This window comes from Lepidochelys kempii, chromosome 2 (assembly GCF_965140285.1).
Source record: "Lepidochelys kempii isolate rLepKem1 chromosome 2, rLepKem1.hap1, whole genome shotgun sequence".
Taxonomy (NCBI): domain Eukaryota; kingdom Metazoa; phylum Chordata; order Testudines; family Cheloniidae; genus Lepidochelys; species Lepidochelys kempii.
The window spans coordinates 97,083,873-97,110,739 of NC_136381.1; the positions used below are offsets into that span (position 1 = coordinate 97,083,873).

Consider the following 26,867-nt stretch of genomic DNA (forward strand, 5'->3'; position numbering starts at 1 on the left):
GCCCCACAAAATCGCGAGACCTCCTGGTTAACCTCCTCCTAGCCTTGGCTAAAACAGCCATTTATAAAACCAGAGAGGGGAGGTTGGCCCATGAAGCGTCCTGCGATTGTAGGGCCTTTTTCCGATCCTCAGTACATTCACGTATCCAGGCGGAGTTCCTCTGGGCGGCGTCCACCGACTCCCTTGACGCCTTCGAGGAGTGGTGGGCGCTGTCCGGGGTCCTCTGCTCGGTGACCCCGTCCGGTTCCTTCCGTCTGACCCTTTGATTGAGGGGAAGAGCGAGAGACGCCAGCCCCAGCCATTGCCGCTGTGGATACCGTCATTACTGTCATCTAGGAGGGGTCCTATAATACATGGGTGTCTACCCCCCCACCCCTAAACCGCCCATCCCGCAGCCATGCCCATCTTGCCGGGCACTCTCAGGAGAGGGATAATCGGTGACACTGGGTGCGGCACTAGGTAACTCAGGAGGGTGGAAGACCACGAGTGTCGAGGAAGCCCCCCCGCTCTGGGCCCAGGCTAACCTGAACGCTTCTCCCTCCTGAAAGCTGCTGTGTTATACCTTCTGTTTGCATTGTTTTGTTGTATAGTTTGTTTTGTTTTCTTTGGTAATTCTTTGTAAGTGTTACAAATAAACTTCTTTTCTGTTTCAAAAGAAAAAAAAAAAAACCTTCCCTGTTATCTTACCCAGGGAAAAGGGACCTAATTAGCCTGCTCTTCTGCTGCTGCCCTCTGGCCTGGGCTTTCCTTGCTTTTTGCCCCTGCTTTCGGCTTCCCCCCATGACCGGGCCAGATGCTCTCCCCCTTTTCTTTTCCTTTTGTTGTTTTTTTTTCCTTTCTCTGCTGTTGCTAGAGTGCTGGCCTGCTGCCAGCTGGCTGTTAGCCTCCCCCGCCTGCCCTCGGACGCTGCTGCTGCTCCAGGTGAATCCCCCCCAAGAGAGGGGGGGCCTGCCGGCCCGCTTCCCCGGAGGGGGGGAGTGGAAGGACCCAGCCACCAGACCCAGCTGCTTCCTGTTTGTCTGCGGACCCGTCTCCGGTTGAGAGGAATCTTATTACTTGCTTCGGCATTTCTGGAATGCAAAAAAGAAAACCCGGAACAGACAAAGAAAAAGCACTCCACCAGAGGAATACCGCCCGGGGAATCTACAAATCGCCATGGAGGGGGCCTAAGACTGAGTAACTTTCGAACTGTGCTCTCATGTGGGGGCAGGCCTTGACTGTGTTGTGACTGTGTTTGTAGGGACACGAGGGTGTCGCACGGAGCTGCCCCCCAATCCATCTGTGTCCTCCCAACCCCCACACTGTTATCCTCATCACTGCTTCCTCCATCGTCATTGCTGGCTGTTTAATATCTGCCTCTGGACTTAGCTGCTTACCCTGATTCCACCGTGTGGGCCAGAAGCACCAGCCAATAAAACAGGACTCTCTGGACAAGTGTACAGTACTTCATGTGCCCCCACCCTGAACTGCCCATCCCACAGCCTGTCCCTTTTTACCTGACCCCAACTCCTGTTAACCACCTGCCACTGCCCCCACTGGGGCATCGGCAATGGAGGGCACCGGGGTAACCTCCACCGCTGCCATGCCCACCGCCTCCCTAGACTCTAGGGGAGCCCCCCCAGCCAGCGGGAAAGGCCAGGGCAAGAAGAAGGGGAAGGGCCCCGCTAAAACCACTGGGCCCTCCATGGCAGGCTCCACCCCCACTGTTGCGGTCCCGCCACCGACCACGGCGTCCCTCCCCGCTGCCCCCTCCACCAGCTCTGTGGATGTCCCTCCCTCAGCCCCCAGGACATATGCCGGGCGGCGGCAGCCCCCCCGCCGGCTGCCTCGTCATCTCTCCCGCCCACCACTTCCACCACCATCAACAGCGGCCGGGGCCCCTTCCCCACCATGACAAGGAAGCACGGTGTCCAATGCCTCCTGGTGCCCGCCTCACCCCAGATGGAGACCTATGTGCGGGCATTGGCGAGGGTGGTGGGGCCCTCGGTCATTGTGGCAGCCTCCAAAATGTATGGGAAGGTGGTCGTCGTCTTAGCATCGGAGGCTGCTGCCCAGGAGGCGGTGGAGAGGGGCCTGGCGGTGGGGGGGGGGTGTTTGTCCCCCTAGAGCTTCTAGAGGACCTACGTGTCCGCCTGGTCCTGACCTCTGTCCCTCCTTTTCTCCCCAACGCTGCCCTGTTACTTGCCCTTTCCACCCTGGGGAAACCTGTTTCTGTCGTCAGCCCTCTCCCGTTGGACTGTAAGGACCCCACCCTCCATCACATCTTTTCTTTCCACTGGCAAGTACAGCTTCTACTGCCGTTGGCAGTGCGTGATGGAGAGACTCTCGAGGGGTCCTTCCTAGTGCCCCACCAGGGGGCCCGTTATCTGGTGTATTTCTCCACAGGGGAGGCTCGGTGCTACCTCTGCCGGGCATCAGGGCATGTCCGGAGGGACTGCCCCTTAGCCCAGCAAGGAGGGGCACCTGGGATCCTCGAGACCCTGCAGGACATCGGCCCCGTCATTGCCGACGCCCCGGCCGCGCGATACCCGAACCTGCCCCCCCTCCTCTTCGGACAACCGCTTCTCCCATTCAGGCTCAAGGGGCACCTCCCCTACAATGCCCAGATGAGCGGAAGAGCCCCGCCCTCGCTGCTGACAATCTGGCGGGGCCTATGGAGGAGGGTGTGGCAGAGATACCACCAGGCATGGGAGAGAGCCTGCCCCAGGGAGAATCCTCCCTCCCTTATGCCACCCCACCGCCCCCCCCCTAAGTCCCTGAGCCATCGCCTTTACCCCCTGACACAACCCCTGCTAACCAACCCCCAGATGATGCCATGGAGGGTTGGGCCCTAGTCCAGGGGAAGTGGGGGGACAGGGTCTACTTTAGCCATTCCACGATTTGGCAGGCTGGAGTGGCGACCCTGTTCTCCCCCGACCTACGGCCCGAGGTGCTAGGGGTCGCCGAGGCCGTACCGGGTTGCCTGCTGCATCTCCGGGTCCGTATAGAGGGGCTTGTGGTTAACCTCGTTAAGGTCTATGCCCCGACATCGGGCCCAGAGCGGCTGCAATTCTATCAGCAGGTGTCCGCTTTCCTCGGCACCTTAGATTCTCACGAGTGCCTAGTCCTGGGAGGGGATTTTAATACCACCCTCGAGGAGCGAGACCGCTCGGGGACTGAGCAGAGCCTGGCTACCCTGGATACCCTCCGGGAGATAGCTGAACATCACTCCCTAGTGGACATGTGGCATGACCACCACCCGGATGACACTTCCACGTTCACCTTTGTCCGGGTGGAAGCTCATCGGTCGAGCCACTCCCAGTTGGACCACATTTATTTATCATGTTTCCATCTCTCACGAGCCCGCTCTCCAGCATTCGGCTGGCCCCATTTTCTGACCATCACCTAGCCACCGTGACAGCCTCCCTCTGTGTGGAGAGGCCGGGGCCGGCCTACTGGCATTTTAACAACAGCCTGTTGGAGGATGAGGGCTTTGTGACGTCCTTCCGGGAATTCTGGCTGGCCTGGTGAGGGCAGCAGCGTGCCTTTCCCTCGGCGCAGCGATGGTGGGACCTGGGGAAGGTGCGTGCCAGGCTTTTCTGCCACGACTACACCTGGGGCACCAGCCTACGGAGAAATACGGCGATAGAGCAGTTGGAACGGGAGGACTTAGAGATGGAGAGTCGTCTGGCCGCCAGCCAGAGGATCATCGGGTCCGGGGCACCTTTGTTCAATCCCGCATCCGCCTCCTTCGGGAGATGGATCGCGGCTCCTGCTTCTTCTATGCCCTGGAGAAAACAAGGGAGGCCAAGAAACACGTCACCTGCCTCCTGGCAGAAGATGGCACCCCCCTCACGGAACCGGCGGAGATGTGCAGGAGGACCTGAGCCTTTTACGCAAATCTTTTTTCCCGGATCCGACCGACCCTAGCATTTGCAGAGTGCTTTGAGAGGAGCTCCCTACGGTCAGCGTGAGAGACTGAGACCGGCTAGAGTTGCCTCTCACTCTGGCCGAGTTCTCTGAAGCCCTCCGTTGTATGTCCACTAGTAAGTCTCCAGGCATGGACGGGCTGACCATGGAGTTCTACCGCGTGTTTTGGGACGTCCTCAGCCCAGACCTAGTCACCGTCTGGGCCGAGTCTCTGCAGAGCGGGGTCCTCCCTCTTTCATGCAGGCGAGCTGTGCTCACCTTATTGCTGAAGAAGGGGGACCTTCGCGATTTACAAAATTGATGTCCCATCTCGCTTCTCAGTACGGACTACAAAATCGTAGCAAAAGCAATCTCGCTGCAGCTAGGGTCTGTGCTGGCAGACGTGATCCACCCAGATGAGACCTACACCATCCTGGAATTGCAGTATCTTTGATAATGTATATATGGCTCGGGACCTTTTGGAACTCGGGCATAGAGATGGTCTGTCATTCGCCCTCCTATCCCTAGATCAGGAGAAGGGGTTCGATAGGGTGGACCATGGGTACCTCCTGAGCACTCTACAGGTGTTTGGCTTTGGACCCCAGTTGGTGGGTTTTCTCCGGGTGCTGTACACTTCCGCAGAGTGTCTGGTTAAGCTCAAATGGACCCTGACCGAACCGGTCAGCTTCGGGCGAGGAGTACAGCAGGGGTGCCCCCTCTAGGGTCAGCTATATGCTCTGGCGATCGAGCCCTTCCTCTGTCTCCTCCGCATACGCTGATGACGTGCACCTCGTGATCCAGGACCCCGGCGACTTGGCGCCGGTAGAGGCTTGCCAGGCCATCTATTCGGCAGCCTCCTCCGCCCGGGTCAACTTGGTCAAGAGCTCTGGCTTGTAGGTAGGAGACTGGTGGCAGGCGAGTTCCCTCCCACCTGCGCTTCAGACCATCCGGTGGAGCGCGGGTCCACTGCTCTTCCTCGGAGTTTACCTTTCTGCCACGCATCCCTCTCTGCTGGAAAACTGGGAAAATTTAGAGGGCGGGATGATAGAGCAGCTCCGGAAATGGACAGGACTACTCTGATGTCTCTCCCTCCGAGGGAGGGTGCTGGTGCTTAATCAACTAGTCCTGTCCACGCTCTGGTACTGGCTCAACACCCTGGTCCCAACCCCGGGCTTCCTGACCAACCTCCAGACATTGATTCTGGGGTTCTTTTGGTCGGGAACGCACTGAGCCCCTCTAGGGATTCTTCATCTACCCCTGAAGGAAGGAGGACAGGGCCTGAAGTGTTTATACACTCAGGTCAGTGTCTTCCGCCTCCAGGCCCTACAGAGGCTCCTCTATGGTGCAGGCAGTTCGGCATGGAGCACACTGGCACACGCCATCCTGCGCTGCATCCGAGGGCTCCGATATGACCGGCAGCTCTTTTATCTCCATTCGGGAGGTCTTCCACAAGACCTCTCGGGGCTGCCTGTCTTCTACCACGACCTCCTCCGGAATTGGAAACTGTTTTTAATGACCAGGTCTGTGGTGGCCACCGAGGGGATAGATCTGGGGGGAGGGATAGCTCAGTGGTTTGAGCATTGGCCTGCTAAACCCAGGGTTGTGAGTTCAATCCTTGAGGGGGGCATTTAGGGATCTGGGGCGAAAATTGGGGATTGGTCTTGCTTCAAGCAGGGGGTTGGACTAGATGACCTCCTGAGGTTCCTTCCAACCCTAACCTTCTATGATTCTATGATCTCCTCTCGGAGCCCCTGCTACACAACCCCCAGCTCCCTGTGCAGGTGGCAGAGTCCCGCTCGGTGCGCCAGAGCTTGATCCTGGCAGAAGTCACAAGAGTCAGAGACCTCCTGGACTACGACTGAGGAGACTGGCTGGATCCCCTGACGCTCGCCCGGCGCATGGGGCTCTCCAGACCTCGCACTCCCCAGCGCGTACTTCAGGAGGCGAAGGCCGCTTTGCTGCCCGCTGCTCGAGCTTACCTCAACTGGGTCCTGCTCGAGGGCACACCCCGCCCACCCTCTACCCCAGGCCCACCGGACCTTTTAATTGGACCCCTGCCCTGCAGACCCAACTGAGCCCCTCACCCCTTCACTGCGAGCCGGTTGCATGAACTGCAGGCGGTACGCTTCCAAACCGCACCAAGGAAACATCTATACACACTCATGCTCCTCACCCTTCACGCCCTCACCCTAGTGTCCCACCCCGACACAAAGTGGCGAGACCTTCTGCCACCTTTGGAGCGTGAGCAGCCCTGGTGGACCAGCCTATATTCCACCTTCGTTCCGAGACTCGTCGGGGACATCAGGTGGCAGCTCCTTCATGGAGCTGTGAACACGGGCACGTACTTGGCACGGTTCACCCCCATCCCAGATACTTGTCCCTTTTGCGGTGTGAGGGAAACCCTGGCGCACATTTATTTGGAGTGCGCCAGGCTGCAGCCCCTGTTCCAGCTTCTCACAAATCTCCTATTATGTTTTTGGTTGCATTTTTCCCCTCACCTTTTTATTTATGCGCTCCCCATCCGTGGCCTCACAAAGTCGCGGGATCTCTTAGTTAACCTCCTCCTGGCCCTGGCTAAAATGGCCATCTATAAAACCAGAGAGAGGAGGTTGGCCGATGGAGTTTCCTGTGACTGTGGGGCCATTTTCCAATCCTCGGTCCGTTCACATATCCGGGCGGAGTTCCTCTGAGCGGCGTCCACCGACTCCCTTGATGCTTTTGAGGAGCAGTGGGTGCTGTCCGGGGTTCTCTGCTCGGTGTCCCCATCTGGGTCCCTTTGTCTGACCCTTTGATTGGGGGAGAGAGTAAGGGACCCCAGCCCCAGCCATTGCTGCTGCGGACACCACCACTTTAGAGGGGTCCTTTCACACATGGGTGCACGTGCCCCTCCCTGGATTATCCACGCCACAGCCTGCCCCTCTTGTTGGGTGCTTTCAGAGGAGGGAATTGTTGGTGATGCTCGGCTGTGGCGCCAGGTAACTCGAAGGGGTGGAAGACCACGAGAGTCGATGAAGCCCCCTTGCTCTGGGCCACCAGGTAACTCGGAAGGGTGGAAGACCACGAGAGTCGAGGAAGCCCCCCGCTCTGGGCCCAGGCAAGCTTGAACACTTCCCTCCCCTGAAGTTAATGAGAAAACAATTGTGATTGGTTGCTGTGTTACACATTGCATATGCTGCTGTTTTCACTTTGTAAGTGTGTTATGCAAATAAAAACACCTTTGCTTCAAAAAAAAAAATTACTCTCCTATAGCCATCTGGCCCAACCCTGTCACACTGCATTATGTACAGTCACTCACACCTGTACAAAATGCTAGAATAATGATTTAGTAGTGTTTAACACCCACTCCGTTTAGGTGTAAAGAACTGCACAAAGCGCAAGGCAGGAAAGAATTGGGCCGTTAACCTTTCTGCTATTATACTAAGCTGTTAGCTGAGAAACAAGCATATCTTCTGGAATGTTCTTGGGTGCACTCTCACATTACAGTCTCTAAACCACTTATTCTCTCCCTCCTTTGGATTGTATTCTGATGCAGTTCTAGTCGTCTGTTTGGCAAGAAATTGTCTAGTGGCACATGAAACTGCAGCTTCCCTAATGGAATAGGGCTTGTGTACTAAATTATCATCACCAGATACAGCTATATTCCCATCCTTGTTACCTCATTCTTACTCCATTAGGTTGGATGCATGACTGCTAATAAAACACTCTTTACAGAAATTGTACTTTTTTGCTTTACAAAAAGTACAGGGGTCACCCAGTGAAATTAATAGGTAGAAGGTGTAAAATGAACAAAAGGAATTACTTCTTCACGCAACATAGAGTGAACCTATGGAACTCATTGCCAGAGGTTGTTGTGAAGGCCAAAGGTATAACTGCTGTCAAAAAAAGAATTAGATACGTTCATGGAGGATAGATCCATCCTGGTTATTAGCCAGGATGATCAGGGATGCAGCCTCATGCTCTGGGGATCTCTAAACCTCTGATGGCTAGAAGCTGGGACTGGATGGATGGATCACTTGATAAATTGTCCTGTTCTGTTGACTCTCTCTGAAGCATCTGGTTCTGGCCACTGTCAGAAGATGGGGTACTGGGCTAGGTAGATCATTGGTCTGACCAAGTATGGCAGTTCTTATGTTCTTACATTGTAACTGTAGAAATGAGATTCAAGAAATAAAACCAAGAGTTAAGACAGAGAAGAATAATCTTCCCAATAGGCAGTTCAAGCAGAAGACCTCATATACTTTGATTTTTTGCTTTTCTTTTTTCTTTCAATGCAATAATACATGTTATTTCAGCAGTTCTGCGGAAAAGGACCTAGGGGTGACAGTGGACGAGAAGCTGGATATGAGTCAGCAGTGTGCCCTTGTTGCCAAGAAGGCCAATGGCATTTTGGGATGTATAAGTAGGGGCATAGCGAGCAGATCGAGGGACGTAATCGTTCCCCTCTATTCGACATTGGTGAGGCCTCATCTGGAGTACTGTGTCCAGTTTTGGGCCCCACACTTCAAGAAGGATGTGGATAAATTGGAGAGAGTCCAGCGAAGGGCAACAAAAATGATTAGGGGACTGGAACACATGAGTTATGAGGAGAGGCTGAGGGAGCTGGGATTGTTTAGCCTGCAGAAGAGAAGAATGAGGGGGGATTTGATAGCTGCTTTCAACTACCTGAAAGGGGGTTCCAAAGAGGATGGCTCTAGACTGTTCTCAATGGTAGCAGATGACAGAACGAGGAGTAATGGTCTCAAGTTGCAGTGGGGGAGGTTTAGATTGGATATTAGGAAAAACTTTTTTACTAGGAGGGTGGTGAAACACTGGAATGCGTTACCTAGGGAGGTGGTAGAATCTCCTTCCTTAGAGGTTTTTAAGGTCAGGCTTGACAAAGCCCTGGCTGGGATGATTTAACTGGGAATTGGTCCTGCTTTGAGCAGGGGGTTGGACTAGATGACCTTCTGGGGTCCCTTCCAACCCTGATATTCTATGATTCTATGTTCCTGGGCCTAAAAAATAAAAATAAAAATAAAAAGGGTGGGAGTGAGGGGGAAGACACACTATGTAAAGGATGACATTTTCTTGAATTTACCTGAAAAGGCAAAGTGAATATGTATAGAAATAAGACTGTCACTCTCAGAGATGGTATTTCATATGGATCACTAGGTATATGCCTTATTGCTAGCACAGAAGAACGTCTGTGTTCATGGGGAAGAATACTTAATAGGGACTGAGATGAGTTTTCTAACTATTTGAGTGTTTTGATGTAGAAGTTTTATTCATTTTTATATTTTAAAAAATTGCCCATTAGGCCAATTTTGATCATCTGTATTCAATTTTAAGTTTAGGATATACTTTTTAGATAATTCTTTTAAAGCCACTATAACAGATTTTAGGGAAAGAAATGGAATATCAATTTTGATGTGTTAATCATATTGTACAGTAACTTTTCTGTGAACACTGGTTTCTTTAAGTAAATGCATACAAGATGCATATTTTTTTAAGTTACCATAAAACATGGCAAAACCACTGGCCAGGCAGCTCTGAGTTTATCAATGGATTTGGACAGCAACTTTTTTTAAAAAATAAATAAATAATAAACCCCCTCAAAACCTAAAACTGGCTCTTTGCTAAAGATCTTGAAAGTGACACTAAATCTAAACATGTGAGGTATCAAAAGGATAGGTTGCCATCTTAATTAAGTCATTTCATATAACTAATCTACCACTGATAATATGGGGCAAATTGTGTCCCCCAGGTGGGTTTTTTTCCCCACCCAGCTACTAGAAATTCCTCAAGAATTCCTCCCTCTCTTAAAGAATTATTTCACAGTTTGGTGGGGGCTTCAACGGAGACCCTAGATTCTTCAGATGATGTCCACTGCTATTCCTCCCCCGACTTCTATCTCTACTCATAGATCCCTTGTTCTGCTGAAAGTCTTCAGCAGAGGCAACTAGCACAGCTCCTTTTCTGCTCCATGTATAGATCCACAGTGCTTAGTGATGGTCACTACAGAAAGGCATCTGCTATACAGATGATCCGACACACACTTAATAGCAGTATTAATTTTTAAAAGTCTAAGAATTGTGCAGTAAAAAAGTTGTGTAAAAAGGAAATAGGCTAATAAGTCAACATATGCAAAAAGTGTAGTGCTGCACAACTCATTACTGCATAATTAACTACAGTGTGTAATTATTAATAAATAACTTAGAGTGACACAGAACTTACAGCAAGTACAAAATACATCTTTTTTTCTTTTCTTTTAGGAGTACAAATAGCCGGTTTAATCTGATTGCTCTGATAGAAATACTGGGCTTCAAAAGGAAAATCTGAAAAAAAGCTTGTGCTTTTAAATGTTAGTGAGAGATTTGTTCTTGCTTTTTTTAATGTGTGCTGCTTCCTTTTTTTCCAGAGTATAACGTTTTAATTCATTCCTGGCAAGCATGAATCTTATTCAGCAGTTTCTAGGTTTAGCAATGTAAATACAACTTTACATTCCTTAAGAATGCAAGTGGGAGATAAAACAGAACATTATATAAACATAATATTGTTTCTTTGGGCTCAGATGCAAGGAGAGAGAGCCAACCTTGACAACTTCCAAATGGGAAAAAAAAAATTAACTAAACCTCAAGCTTTGTAACCTAACAACATATGCAGCATTTCTCATTATTCAGTTCTCATGGTCATTAGTACAACTTCAGTCTGATTACCCACATTGTCTTTTCAGCCCTGAAAGGACATCCTTTCTAGATGTTTGGAGTAAAGCTGTGTTGTTTTCTATGGAAGAAAAGTAGGAGGGAATTTTCTGTCATTTCTCTTCTATCTAGAAATCTTTACAATTTCTTCTCCACAAGCAAGTTTGCTTTTATAAGTAGTGTCTTTCTGGAAATTCTCACCTCAAACTTGCCATAGTAGGTCCAGTATCCTGCTTCTGGCGGTGATCTATGCACAATTTCAAGCTGTGTAGAAAAAGAAAAGAACCCACAGTGCATCTAGTCAATTGTGTAATGATCTAGTACTAGTTATGAAGTATTATGATTGTTCTTAACAAAGAGAGCCAATCTTACTTTGCAAGATAGAAACCATTCCCTGCTGCAGAGAGCTTATTTTCTAACAGATACACAGTAGACAAGATGCCCTGGGAACGCTGTTGTCAAGGTTCCTCCCCCACTCTGAACTCTAGGGTACAGATGTGGGGACCTGCATGAAAAACCTCCTAAGCTTCTCTTTACCAGCTTAGGTCAAAACTTCCCCAAGGTACAAAACATTCCACCCTTTGTCCTTGGATTGGCCGCTACCACCACCAAACAAATACTGGTTACTGGGGAAGAGCTGTTTGGACACGTCTTTCCCCCCAAAATACTTCCCAAAACCTTGCACCCCACTTTCTGGACAAGGTTTGGTAAAAAGCCTCACCAGTTTGCCTACAGGTGACTACAGACCCAAACCCTTGGATCTGAGAACAATGAAAAAGCATTCAGTTTTCATACAAGAAGACTTTTAATAGAAATAGAAGTAAATAGAAATCACCTCTGTAAAATCAGGATGGTAGATACCTTACAGGGTAATTAGATTCAAAACATAGAGAACCCCTCTAGGCAAAACCTTAAGTTACAAAAAAGATACACAGACAGAAATAGTTATTCTATTCAGCACAATTCTTTTCTCAGCCATTTAAAGAAATCATAATCTAACACATACCTAGCTAGATTACTTACTAAAAGTTCTAAGACTCCATTCCTGGTCTATCCCCGGCAGAAAAAACATATAGACAGACACACAGACCCTTTGTTTCTCTCCCTCCTCCCAGCTTTTGAAAGTACCTTGTCTCCTCATTGGTCATTTTGGTCAGGTGCCAGCGAGGTTACCTTTAGCTTCTTAACCCTTTACAGGTGAGAGGAGTTTTTCCTCTGGCCAGGAGGGATTTCAAAGGGGTTTACCCTTCCCTTTATATTTATGACAGCTGTGGATTGTTTTATTCTTTATATTCAGTATTATTGTTAGCTCACTATCAAGAAAGGATGGGAGAAATTGCCTGACTCCTCTTCCTGGCTTCAGTGAACTTGAGGGAAAGACTCCCATTGACTTGAGTGGGAATTACATGGCTCAGGGACTTGGTGATTTGCTTTTCTCCTGAGGCATGGACTGTGCATGACTCCTGCATTTGGGGAGGCTGGGGGCAAGCGCTGGAAGCTCCCTAGAAGTAGGGGGGCACCTGTGCCTGGACTGTGGCCCCATCCCTGCCCTGAGGCCCACCCCCACTTGGCCTCCTCCCCTCCAAGGCCCTGCTCCCTCTTGGAGGAAGGGGTGGAGAGGCTAAAGCGTCAGGTAGGGAGTCTCAGGGGAAGAGGTGGAGCGGGGACGGGAAGAGACAGAGCAAGCGCGGGGCCTCAGAGGAAAAGGCGGAGCAGGGATGAGAAGAGGCAGAGTAGGGCCAGGCAGAGTGGGGACAGGGCCTCAGGGTGGAGTGCAGGTGGGGTCATGGCTCAGATGCCCTTTTAGTGGGCAGTGCTCCAAACGCGGCGGGCTGTCAGACCTCCAAAGGGAGGTGTGCCGCATCCTGTTTGTGGAGACTTAGCCTCCCCTGGCCTCTTATATCCACTGCCCATGCCCTGAGGCATGAGTGAGTCATTTATTTGTTATCCTTAGAATTTTTGTGGTTAAGAGCTGCTTTTAACTCCCCTTAAATAAAACTTTTTAAAGCAAGTGTTAGATCCTCAGCTGGTGTAAATCAGCGTGGTTCTAGTGAAGTCAGTAGAGCAGCACTGATTACTTCAGCTGAGGACCTGACAAAATAATACTTCAGGCAAAGGAAAGGCTATCTCAGCCTGTCTTTCATCTCCTCTCTTTATTTTTGCCTTAATGTATTTTAACATGATGCAGATGAAAGTGGTGATGATGCCAGCATGATAAAACCTGAGTTTAATTTGAGTCAGGATTCTGTTTTTAGTTTACCTTCAGGTTATATGTCACCTCGTAGTCCACCTTTTTTTAAAAGAGTGTAGGCTCCCAACCATTACTGACCTAAATTGTGAACTTCTTCACCGTTAGTGCTTTTAATGGAACCTTGGTAGGTCTTGAATAATCATTTTAATATCTGAACAAAGTTGTGCCCCACTGAACCTGAGGGATGGAAAAGTAATTAACCTTTTCAATAAATGATTAAATGTAAGTCAGAATATTGTTATATTGATGCATTACTGGGATACAGTCAATGGGTTCACTTAGCAAAAATGTCCATAAGTGATGCTTCAGTGGCTGTTTCTGCTCAGCTACAGTTTCTTAAGAAGATAGGAGCTTGAGTCACTACTTCTCTGGAGAGATGGCTGCTGGTGACAGTCAATCAGAGGTTCTCCAAGTTCCCTAAGACTGGTGAGAGTGGCAATCAGCTAGATTTAGGACATGTCTACATGTACAGCACTGCAGTGGTGCAGCTGTACTGATGCAGCTGTGCTGCTGGAGTGCATCTGGTGAAGATACTATATGCCAGTGGTCCCCAACACAGTGCCCGTGGGTGCCATGGCGCCCGCCGGAGCCTTTATATGTGCCCGCCGGAGAACCGCCTACCGAAATGCCCCAAGAAGCATTGCCGTTACTCGGAAGCATTTCGGCGGGGACACTTCTTGCTGCTGCCGCTTCTCCGGCGACCGCATTTCGGTGGCGGGGTGTCCGGCGCCTGCCACAGTCTTCTGGGAATAGCAATATGCTATTCCCACAGAAAGATTGGGGACCACTGCTCTATGCTGATGGGAGAGAGCTATCTAGTTGGCTTAATAAAACCACCTCCGCGAGTGGCAGAAGTTATGTCAGCGGAAGAAGTTCTCCTGCCAACATAGTGCTGTCCACACCGGCGCTTATGTTTGTGTAACTTATGTCGCTCGGGGGTGGGTGGTATTCACACCCTTTAGCGACATAAATTCTGCCAATATAAGCTGTAGTGTAGACATAGCCATAAAAAGATCAGATGATATCTATCAGAGAGATTCTTTTAAGTGTTGTCAAAAAGAATTCTCAATGTGTAAACTTACTAGCAAAGCAGAGAGTTGAAAAACTTCTCAATCATATCCTTGAAATAAAGTGAGGTTATTTTGTAGGAGTATTCTCTCTTACATAGTAGATACTTGCTCAGGGACTTATGTCAATGAATGGATGCCTGTAAAAATGTGTTGGCTGTTTAAAACACTTTCAGAGTTTCATTATTAGTTATCGCTGAGGATATGAACTGACATTCATTCTGATTGTTGCCTAGGCCTCAAGTTATTTCTGGCTCAGTAGCCTTGTAAATGAGTGCAGAAGCACTTAAGAACTTCAAAAAAAAAGTGAAAAGGGAGTATGTCGCTGCAAAATCCACATCGTTCTCATCTATAGCTTGCTATCATCATGTATTATTTTTAGCAGACAAAATATTTTTGCATCTTGTACCTTCCAGAAAATGTATCTAGTGTATGGATTTTAATAGGGGCTAACGTTGTACTGTTGTTTTCCCCTAACATCTCCGTATTTGACTTTATGTATGACCTTGGTATTGATGAAACCACAGAGCTTACATCAACATGAATGAAAGTGGTTCAGTCACTGGCCAAACAAACACTTGCATGTATTATTTAAGTCAACAACCTTCAATGAACATAAAGTAATAATCAAGAAATCAGTAAAACAAGCTGTGAAGTTGCTGTATAGAACAGGGGAGGCAATAGAGCAGTTCCCAATCTTTTCTCTGCTCAATTAATGGTGCTTAATGTCTCTTTCTTATTATGTAAAGAACTTTTAAAGAACAACTGTAGATGATCAGAAAGACAGTTGAGAGGAGTACTATGGAGTGGTGCTTCTTTCTGCAAAGTTTTTTTTAAAAATTGTGTTGGGGAATAAAGTTACTTAAATAATTGGAACAATCAATTTCCTTTGCTATTAGATGAACTATTCTGTGTCCCTCTTCACTAATAGAAGTTCTTGACACCTGATTCTGCCACTCTTACACATACTGAGTAGTATTTTACTCATCCAGAGAAGTACTACACAGTATTAGTGAGGGTTGCAGAAATAATTCTTTGTTTAGCACAAGTGTGCTTTGTATAGCTGCACAGCATAAAGTGATGAGGGAATCTGACTCAGGGATAGTCTGATCAGATTTGACTGTCTGAATGAAAATCAAATGAATTTGAGAAGAAAAGGGCACTATTTAAAAAAAATACACTGCTGTCCCATAGAAAGAACCATGAATATTTCCCTGGTTCAGTGCCAATTGTTTCAGATTTGCATTGGACAACTTATGATGGCCCTTGTAATTATGATACTAAATAGGAGGAGGAAGAGAGTGTCATGTGCTTAAAAAGCATTTTGTGTCACCCTGCTAACCCCTCTGGAATTTCCATAGGGAAAAACTATAATATGCAGTTAGACATAGAGCATGTTAGTGCAGTGTTTTGAGTTTGTCTTCGTTTACCTACAATATAAATACTTAAGGCATTTTCCCTGTGCACTGGGGGCTAGATCCAAAAAAGGGACTTCAAACATCAGTGCTGAATGTTTAGGCACTCTGTCACTAAGTGGAATCCTAAGCCTAGAGTTAGTTGCCCAAGCTCCCTATACAATACATGGAGAGAGTTAAACACTTAAGAAGGGGATCCACACAAGCCAACACACTGAGGACATATGCTAAAAGCAGAGACATAAATTCTTACAGGGAACACTAAATATTATATAGACAAAACTACAGGCAGTTATAATATTTCTCCTACTGTTAAATGTCTGACACTGAAATCTTTCACAATTGCTACCAAAATTAGTTGTGAACTCCCACAGAATTTCAAAAGCTTTGATTCCTAGCCAGTAATATTTATTCATGTTTATTTAACCATATGTCTAATGCTTTTACAAATTTTCGGGCCAAACTCTTCTGGTGCAAATAGAGGAAACTCTACTGAAGAAAATGGAATTGCACCCATTTACTCCAGCTCTGAATGTATTTTCTTAGAACCTGGCCCAGAAAGTATAAAACTTCAAAATATAAAGACATGCTCCATCATGCCTGCTCCTTTCATAAAAATAACCTATGCATTGAGCATCCTCATTCAGCATTTGCATTCTTCAAATCTCTCTTCCCCTTTCTAAACAGTTGCAAAAGAGCAAAGGTAAATGTCAACAAATATTCCTGATGGTTAATATATTCAGGCAATGACAGATCAAGGTGGAATCATTTCTAAGGTCAAGGACCCTCACGTGAAATATCCTTCCACCAGCCATTTCCCTTTTAAATATGAGGACTACTAGTTTCCACTGATCACAGATTTGAAGGTATCACACAAATTGAATTGATTACTCCAGTATCCAGGTTCCAAACCATTTAGAACTTTGTAGGTCAAAATCAGCACCTTAAACTACCCATGAACAAATAGGAAGCCAAAGGAGCATAAGGGCTGGTCCACACTAGAAAATTAGATTGACCCAGCTATGTTGCATAGAGATGTGAAAATCCACACCCCTGAGAGATGATGTTAAGCCAACCTAAGTCCCATGTAGACAGTGCTAGGTTGATGGAAGAATCCTTCCATCCATCTAGCTACTGAATTACTGGGAGGCGGATTTACTACAGTTACAGGAGAATCCTTCTGTATGAAGCATCACTTACTCTGGCTTCTGAAGTCTGCTCCCGTGAATGTATTTAAAGCATCCCGAGGCCTAACCTCATGCAGAGGCCTAATGAGGGTTTCCTTAAAGATAATTGTTTGCCATGTTTTGGGTGAAACCAGACAATCCCTATGCTCTCAAATGAACTCACATAGAAAAATAATAAGACAAAAACACTGTATTACCCGTGGGGTGAACACTTTTCACAAAATGATCACTTCATATCTAACTTCTCAGTCCTCATCCTCAAAGGAAACCTGCACAACACTTTCAAAAGATGAGGCTGGGAGCTTAAATTCATAAGTTTTCTGGACCCTAAAAATCATGGTGTCAATAAAGACACTGGATTTATGGCTTATTACAACAACCTCTAACCCTTGGACCAACCTTTTTTGTCCTCACTGCAGAAATGTTAACTGGTCACTTCACCTTGAATGCTCTCTTACAGTATGGATTAGCTACATGTGCTAAACAATCTGTTCCACCTTGTATTTAGCTTTGACACTGAGTACCTTTCCCAGACTTCAAGAAGACCTCCCTGGAGCTCGAAAGCTTGTCTCTTTCATGAACAGAAATTGGTCCAATACAAGATATTCTCTCATCCACCTTGTCTCTCTTAAGGGTAGTTGGCACTGAGACCTTTGGAATGGAAGTACTGGCAGTCTTCATCAATGGGAGCCCAAAGCCTTTTTGCTGAACTTCACCAATATAGCTCACAAGTTGTAGCGCAAACCTTCTGCAGCATCTACAAAAACTAAGCAAGTGACAGGGTCTGAAATTCAAGCAAAGAAGATGTAATAGTTATTACTGTGAAACTCTGCTTTTTCCCCACAGTGGCAGACAGCTTGAACTAGCTTCTGGTGATTTTTATCTACATAGTAATGCAAATTCCTCACAGTGAGGGAAAATTTGACTCATTTAATTGGAGGCCAGCCAAATTAACCATCTGGAACACTTCTGCTGTGCAGGATCTAGCTGATGCTTTGGATCCTATCCCACATAACCGTGACATAAGACAGGAAAAAATATTTTGTCAGAGTCAGCACAAGGCCGCACAGTCTACTGCTACTGCTCTTGCTGACATCTTTTTTGTTTCATCTGTCTCAGTTTGAGGTCACCTGTAAAGTATCCATGAAGGACAATACTGATTAAGAGTATGTTTAAAGTCCACTGCATTGAAAATATAGAACATACGGTGTGGTATTCTGTAGGTTGAACAGTATTCTCCTTCAGACCCATCTGTCAGAGCACTGATCCCATTAATCTTTAAGGATAGATCATCAAAATGGGAAGTTTCACCCCAAGCCTAAAGTGGAGGAGACAATTGTGCATTTCACCATTACAGGGTGTAAAGAATCTTCGGAGAAAAGACTGACCTCGAAAGAGGTGGGATGGATTGAAAAAGCATATAGGCAGAACCTGAGAAGACTCGCATCCCCGCAAGGCAGCACTGATGAGATTCTCATTACCAAAGGAGCAAGATATAACAGGCAAGTTCTTGCTAAACCAGAAATGTAAACCACTGGAAATCGGGCAGTCATCTGGTGAGCAAACAGAGCAAAAAAGCATCAGAGAGCATAGCACGGTTGCATTTAGTGGTGTGAAGGGGAAAAATACTCTATATCTCTGTGTATTCACTTTAACTTGCATACATGGAGATTTGCCATGTTGTAACATTATTACCAGGAGATTGAACTTGTGGAGGTGATGTTACAGTTTCAGAGAAATAGCAGTTCCACTGCTGACACATCAGTTCAGAAAGTACTGTCTAATGAAGAGGATACATGAAGAAATGACATTACACTAAGGGACACGAAGGGATATGATGGTACGTTGCTTTCCTCACAGGTTAGATAGCATTCCCATTTTCAGAAGCACAGTTGTCACTTTCCAAACCTGAACAGAAGAACCAGCAACCTCTCTTGTCTTGTGATAAGAAACATACTTGGAGACCAATTCTTGAAGAGCCAATAATTTTATCTTTTCCCTTAATGTTTTCTTAAATAAACACAAAGTGACACTGTAATGTAATTAGAGTATTTTAAAGAGAACATTTGATTTATTGCATACCTAGCATTCATTTGAGATATTGATTCCATCTCATTGCCATGGTTTTACTACAGTATATTAATTTAAACTTGATTCCTACACTGAGATCATTATGAATAGCTTCTACAATTGCTTATACAGCAAACTCAACACACTCCTGATAGTGTCTATGTTCAGGGCAATTTACCATTAGATCCACCCGCTGGCAGTTGCACCAGTGCCAAATTCAGAGTTAATATAACCTCCCTACTCCTACTTGATATTCCCCTGCTTATACATCAAAGGATCGTAGTGAATTAACTAAACGAAGGCCACAGGGGTTTAACTAATCCACTTTAAATTCACACCTTTAGTTAATTTGGATCAATTTTCCTGATTGTCCAAGTGGAGATATGCCTGAAAATTGTCAGCTCTTTGGGCCAAGGACTGCCTTTTACTACGTGCATGCTCAGTGTCCAGCACCTTGAGGTCCTGATCTAGGTTGATAATAGAAATAAGTAATCATAATAACAATGGAAATGTTTTGGAATGCTATCAAAATAATTAAATGACAAGTCCATGTCAATATTACTTTTTTATTTTTGCATAATGTGTTTCTCTCTTAACTAGAATAGAAAAAATAACTGATTTGGAGTTTCATTCATAATCCAGTCTAAAGGTTTTTTGAAGTTCAGAAGTTGCATTACTATTCTACGTTTTGTCTGGAAACAGAAATACCAAAATACTGTAACAAAGTTTTTTACTAATACTTATCACCTACATCGTTCTTTTTACCCATAGGTATCAAGGATGTTTATATAAACTTTTAAATACTGGGGAATAAATTTTGGTTATGGTGAAGTTAATGGCAATTTTGCTCTTGACTTCAATGGAGCCAGGATTTCACTTTAGATCTATTTAAAACAGAGATGGAAGTGACCTCCTTGATTCGATGGGTACACTAAACTGCTGAGGAGGTGTTGATCACCCACAGCAGCACCCTCCTCCCTAGCACCGCAGCCCTAATCCTGGTTTATGTGGGAGGGGAGGCCCTGGAGCGTTGAGGGAGTTTGGACAGCTAACCTGACCCACACTCACCCCACAGCAGTGGCTCCTGTCCCTATGCTGTATTTGAATGGATATGTGTACGTGTTTAGCAAAATAGAACTCTCTTGTTTATACTTGTAAATGAGGATACAGGAAGGGTCCAATCCTGCTATATACCAAGGCTCTCTTGAGAGGTAATGAGCATCTTCCACTCTCATTGACTACAATGCTTGGACCCTAACAGGATCTTCTAGTCACGCCAGGGATAAGTGCCTATAGGACTCCATGGATGAGACATTTCTGCACCCCATTTTATTTTCAGTAATATGTCATTCAGTCACGCTTTCAATATCTCGTCCACCTACAGCACTGGGAGAATTTGTCAGGATCCCCAGCAGCACTACAGCTATAACGAAAAAGAAGGAGGTAGACGGAGGTTTGTGTCTGGTGTTCTTGTTGAGGTGTTCAGTAAACCAAGATGTGTATTTTAAAAAATGGGTTCAAAATGACCAAAGTCCATGTTTGAACAATAAGAGGATAGCAGTAGAAATATACTTCCAAACACCTGACCGGGATGGCAGTGGTGATTGTAAAGTGCTCAGGCAGAAAGCTCAACAATAATTTGCAATTTCAGCTATACTCATGCTGACTGGGTATGTGTCACCTCATGAAGGAATGCAGAGAGAAAATTTCCAGATACATTAAATGACTGTTTCTTGGAGCAGCTGGTCCTGGAACCCACCAGGGGACAGGCAATTCTGGATTTAGTCCTAAGTGAAAGGCAGGATCTGGTCCAAGATGTGAATGTAGATGAACCACTCAGTAATAACAACCATAATGTAATTAAATTTAGCATCATCGTATGGGGGAATACCAAAGAAACCCACTGCAATAGCATTTTACTTCAAAAAGGGGAGCTACACACAAATGAGGAAGCTAGTTAAACAGAAAAGGAACAGTCCAAAAGTGAAATGCCTGAAAACTGCATGGAGACTATTTGTAAACACTATACTAGATGCTCAAACTAAATATATACCCCAAATAAAAAACAAAAAAAAAATGAAACCAAGTACCAAAAACATACCACTGTGGCTAAGCAGCAGAGTACAAAGGCTGTTAGTAGCAAAAAGGCATTCTTTAAAATTTGAAAGTCCCAAATCTTGGTGAGAAAAATGGAAAGGAGCATAAACTCTGGCAAGTTAAGTGTAACAGGATAGCAACACAGGCTAAGAAAGTTTCTGTGTCCTTATCTACTTGTTGTTCAAATTCTAACATTTTTTTAAGTACATCAGAAGCAGTAACCCTGCCAAACAGTCAGTTGGGCCGCTGGACAATTGGGGTGCTAAAGGAGCATTCAAGGAAAACAAGGTCATTGCAGGGGAAGCTGAATGAATTCTTTGCATCAGTCTTCATTCCAGAGGGTATTAGAGAGTCCCACAGCTGAGCCACTCTTTTTAGGTGACAAATCTGAATAACTGTCCCAGATTTAAATATTAATAGAGGACAGTTTGGAACAGATTGATAAATTAAATAGCAGTAAGTCACCAGGACTGAACAGTATTCACCCAGAGTTCTGAAGGAACTCAAATATGAAATCGCAGAACTGCTAACTGTGGTTTGTAACCTACTGCTTAAATCAGTCTCTGTTACAGATGACTGGAGGTTAGCGAATGCAACACCAATTTTTATAAAAGGCTCCAAAGGTAATCCTAGCAATTACAGGCCTGTAAGTCTAACTTCAGTACCAGGCAAAATGGTAGAAACTATAGTAAAGATCAGAATGATCAGACACATAGATGAACATGGTATGTTGAGGAAGAGTCAACGTGGTTTTTGTAAAAGGAAATCATGACTCCATATTGGACTTCTTTGTTGGAGTCAACAAGAATGTGGAAAAGGGTGATCCAGTTGATATAGTGTATTGTACTTTCAGAAAGCCTATTGTACCTTCAGAAAGCCATAGGCTCTTAATCAAAGTAAGTAGTCATGGGATAAGAGGGAAGGTCCTCTCCTGGATCAATAACTGGAGAGAGGGGAAAAGGTCAGAATAATCAGTCATTTTTCACAATGCAAAGAGGTAAATAGTGGGGTACCCCCAGAATCTGTACAGGGACCTGTGCTATTCAACATATTCATAAATGATTTGGAAAAGGGAGTGAACGGTGAGATGACAAAAATTTGCAGATGACAGAATATTACTCAAGCTGTTTGGTAGCTTGGGGGGGAGCGGAGAGCAGCAAGCGGTGGGCGGGCAGGCAGGGGCCTCAGAGAAGGGGTGGAGAGGGGGCTGGAAGAGGCGGAGTGAGGGGTGGGGCCTTGGGGGAAGGGGCAGAGTGAGGGCAGGGACTCGGGGTGGAGCAGGGGCCTATGAAGGGACAGGTAATAGAACAGGAAATATCATAGTGCCACAATAGAAATCTGTGGTTTGCCCACACTTTGAATACTGTGTGGAGTTCTGGTCACCTCATTTCAAAAAGATAAATTAGAATTGAAAAGGTATAGAGAAAGGCAAAAAAAAAAATAGAACAGCTTCCATAAGAGGAAAGATTGAAAAGACTGGGACTGTTCATCTTAAGGAAGAGGTGACTAGGGGGAATATGATAGAGGTCTATAAAATCATGAATGGGGTGGAGAAAGAGAATAGGGAAGTGTTATTTACACATTCACATAAACACAAGAACATGGGGTGACCAAATGAAATTAATTGGCAGCAAATTAAAGCAAACAAAAGGAAGCACTTCTTCACAGAACACACAGTCAACCTGTGGTACTCGTTGCCATCGGATGTTGTGAAGGCCAAAAGTATAACTGGGTTAAAAAAATAATTAGATAAGTTCATGGAGAATAGGTCCATCAATGCCTGTTAGCCAAGATGGTCAGGGATGCAATCCCATGCTTTGGGTATCCATAAACTTTCCACTGTCAGAAGCTTGGACTGGACAAGAGAGGATGGATCACTCAAAATTGCCCTGTTCTGTTCATTTCCTCTGAAACATCTGGCACTGGCCAGTGTCAGAAAACAGGATACTGGGCTAGATGGACCAGTTGTCTGACCCTGTAAGGATACTCTTAATATCTTTAAACTGAGGGCTGTTTTATGAGAATTTCTTCCCATGGATCAGCTGAACCGTATAATTTAGGACTCTAATGTTAATGAGCTTACATAAGAAAGCGAGAATAATAGAGTTCCTTCATTTTGCTTGCAGATTTTCAGGCGATGCTGGTTGGTTTTCAAGAAGGCTTCTAGTAAAGGACCCAGAAGGCTAGAAAAATTTCCAGATGAAAAAGCGGCATATTTCAGAAATTTTCATAAGGTAGGTCATGCCCTCCCACAAGTGTACATCTGCTTGGGCATAAGGTGCTTCTGATATGTAAACTCTGGATAAAGATAGCATGACCAAGCTGAAGGGTGTGATCCTGAGATCACTGAAGTTAATGGTAAAATTCCTATTGATGTCAGTGTTGAAGAATCAGGACTTTGTTTCTGTCCAGATAAGCAAAAGAAGTTTATTCTCTTTGATATAAGTATCTGATCCCTACATTAATGTTTGCCTTGAAAATATGAGACTGAATTTACTAAAATTTTGTACAAGGGTGTTTATGTCAAATATTCAACAATTATAAATTAAACATCAAACCAGTTTCAGAAGATGCTAAATGTACTGGTTGTAAGTTCTAGTGAGATCAATACTGCTGGAATATTAAACATAATTTTCATAGAAATCATAATTTTTCATAGAAAACAGCACAGTGGGGATTTTTTTTGAGAGAGAGAAAAAAATCAGCATTATTACTAAATTGGCAGTCTTGATTGAATGAGTTCCTTATTGCTTTCTATTTGTCACAATCAGTTCTGTGGTGGAACCCAAGATATTTGAGAATGGGCTTTCCATTCCTTTTGCTCCAGATTCTTAACTCGCCAAGTGGTGCAGCAGCGATGTAATAATAAAATGACATAATACGTTTCATTTCTATAACTATCTTCTGTCCAGGGATCTCAAAAGGCAGGATAAACATTTGGATTTAACCTCACAACAGCTCTATAAATTAGACATTACCTCACAGTTAGACATTACCTCATTAGCTCAGGGTCAAACTGAAGCACAGAGGTGACTTACCCAAGATTGCACAGTGAGACTGTGAAGGACTCAGGAGTAAAAATCCAGATCTTCTGAGATCCCAGTCTTGTGCTTTCCATCACAGGAGGACAAATTCACATTTCAGTTCTGATGAACTGGGTCCACCTTTTGGCACCTGTCACAAGGGAAACAGATCAGGTGGGTCACTTACTATTTCCTGGTGGATATTTGTTCACCATCCCCTTTTCCCCACCCAACACACAAATATTTGGCATTAGTGGAAGTCACTGTTAATGAGAGGCCCAGTACTCATATAACTATGATGTTGTGGGTTAGGATCAGAGCTCTGTAAGGAATTTTCACATTGCCCAGTGCAAGTCACTGATCTAGTATTCTCATTCTTAGATGTACCAAGTCCCCACCAAGCAAAAATAGTCCTCCTCCTCTTTAAAATGCAAGTGGGACAGTTTGAATTGGAGATGTAGGGCAAACACCTTCCCCTTCTTTCTGGGCTGCTATTATTGTCTATTTAAATTCTCTTTAAGTAACGTTGTAATTTTTGATATCTAAAAATGACTACACTGCTTTATCATTAATCAGAGGCAACTATGTCCACTATTGTTCATTTTACTGCATTAACATGATTCCTCTATATCCCTTTATGTACTTTATATTCCATTTATTTCCATCAAATATCCACAGATGGCTCACAACTGACATCAAGAATGACTTGCATAGAAAACAGCTGTGATGTCACAATAAAATTACATCTCCAGATAGGGAAATAAGGAGTAGGAGTAGACAAACTCTTCGGAAGCAAATATCTCTTTTACTTGAAAATGTCTTTATTGATGAAAAAAGCAGGACAGGATTTAAAAAAAATAGATTAAAATGACTAATATTTAGAAGTATCTTTCATCCAGAAGGCACCAAAGCACTTTTCATGCTGATTTGTCAGCTGTATATTTTATAGAAGAAACAATTATTTAATAGGGCATCAAAATAGTATAGTCCTGTAGGACAGAATGTGAAGAGTAATACCTTGTCCTGTTTCCATGAGTGGTGGAATTTTATTATGCGTGGAATATATGTGGAATATAATTAAGTACAAATTTAATCATGTCACCAGGGTGACATCCCCACTTTGTAAAAATTGTCATTAAATCAGTACACACCACAAGCAAACAAGAGTTAGAGAATTTACTTCTCATCCACAACAACATTTCAGAAAGCTTCCATGAGGCACGAGTAGCTTATTAAGAAGAGCTTAATGGCAAGTAGTCAATGGGGGGAACTTGGTTTCTTTCTTTGTTAGATTTGTTTAAACATCTTCTGTTCATTGTGTCAGATTGACCCTGCGGAATGATTGTGATGTGTGAGCTTGGTGTGACTGGTATAGATATTATTTTTACAGATTACCAGTCATTTTGTGTTGGAGTTTATCGCTCTCTCTGCAGTTGTGATAATTGTTTAGTTAGTATTCTTATTTATTATTTGTATTACCGTAGTGTTCAGAAGTCCTTATTAGACCAGGATCCCATTTGCTAGGTGCTGTGTTCTTGTTTTGGTATTTCTTCAGTTCTAGTTTCTTGACACATAATTCTTTTGTAGCTAGTACAAGATTAATTGTCTTTGGCTCAAGAAATAAGATGTTAACCATAAGGGTTTTTTTCTTTGTCTCTACACTTGAGATTTTAATAAAATATGGTCAGTTGCACTGTAGCATTCTAACAATGCTAAATATGGATCCTTTTAAAATTTTTGCTATTTGGACAAACTTCTGCTAATTCATTTTGATTGTCTAGTAAGGGCTTGAGGTGATGTGATTGAACTGATGTGTATATATATATATATATAAAGGATAAAGCGAATCTCGCAAATTTAATGTCAGTATTTGTTATTAACTCATCTAGAAACCCAGCGGGAACAAATTATGAAATGCAACATGTTGTGCAACTATTCAGTTTCAAGAAAAAATAGAAGTGGTCTGCTATTCAGTGGTAATCTTTCCCATTTAATTCAAATAGATCTGCACCAACTGCAGACTGAAGGCAATTACGAATATCATGAAATTTCAGAGATTATTTTGCATTCTGATTCCTTTACTGAGTGCATATTTCACCCATGGATACCATATCTTTGATGGCAACATTCACAACTGTCCAAAATGAGACATTTCGGACTCTGTTCTTATATTTTTCAGTACCCACAGGTGCATTGTTGATTATGCTTAGCATTTCTTAACTCATGCTGTATTGTATTATGACACAATGTCCTCTGTGTAGAAATTTCATCTCTAGTACCAATATGCTTTTGTGCTTGATAACTGATGGTGGTGGTTGTTTTTCCTGTCTGTCATCTGTCTAGGGTTAATCTCTGAATCTCTTGTAAAATCAGGTCATTTTGTATTTTTTCAGCTAGTCTTATCAAACTTTTTCAAAACAGCACATGAATTATATTTATTTCAGTGTCTTTTTCCCACAGTTCCTTGCTGTCCCTATTTATAGTTGTTCTTTAAAGAATACTGGCATAAAGATCTCCTTACCAAGCCTATGTTTCACAGTTAAGGAAGCTTTTGCAATTTCTTGATCACTTTCTTAATTTTAGGTGGTACTTAGAACAGTGGTTTCTTTAATATGGATTCTAGTGGTTTATGGCATGTCTTCCCTCAGCTGATTTCTTCCTATTAACATACTTATAAAACAGCTCCCAACAATGCACAACATTGTCAGCATTTCTTTTTTAATCTGAGCATACTTCTGTTGCATTTAAATCAGTGCTTAGGAACTATTCACCACTGGACAGTTGTCTTGGAGAACAACAGTCCCCAGTCCAGGTGATCTTGCACTGATTTTAGGCTCTTCGTTAATATCAAAGTATTTCAGAACAAGTGGTTCCCTGACAAATTTAAATTCCCTAAGGCATTTTTCTTGCAATCATCCCTTGACAATCTGTACTGTCCTCAGATGACATAATTTGAACATTTATTTGTGAAAATTGAGTGATTTTTGTTTGTTATAAGATGTGAATTTTAGGCCTCCATATTTAGGCACTTTCTATTTGCATAATTACCTATCCTATGTCCACTGTCCTTTTTAGAACATAAGAATGGCCATACTGGGTCAGACCAAAGGTCCATTCAGCCCAGTATCCTGTGTTCTGACAGTGGCCAATGTCAAGTGCCCCAGAGGGAATGAACAGAACAGGTAATGA

At 44.5% G+C, this 26,867-nt stretch overlaps 1 protein-coding gene across 3 annotated transcripts in view; it reads left to right on the forward strand.

Moving 5' to 3' along the window:
* DOK6 (docking protein 6) overlaps positions 1-26,867 on the forward strand; it is a 438,959-nt gene that overhangs the window by 169,501 nt on the left and 242,591 nt on the right. For 2 of the 3 annotated variants that reach the window (XM_073331712.2, XM_073331714.2), the window contains exon 2: positions 22,782-22,889. The exons of the other annotated variant lie outside the window; for it this stretch is intronic. In XM_073331712.2, the coding sequence (XP_073187813.1) occupies positions 22,782-22,889 (108 nt within the window). The remainder of the gene's footprint in view (positions 1-22,781; positions 22,890-26,867) is intronic. 3 annotated transcript variants of the gene reach the window in all.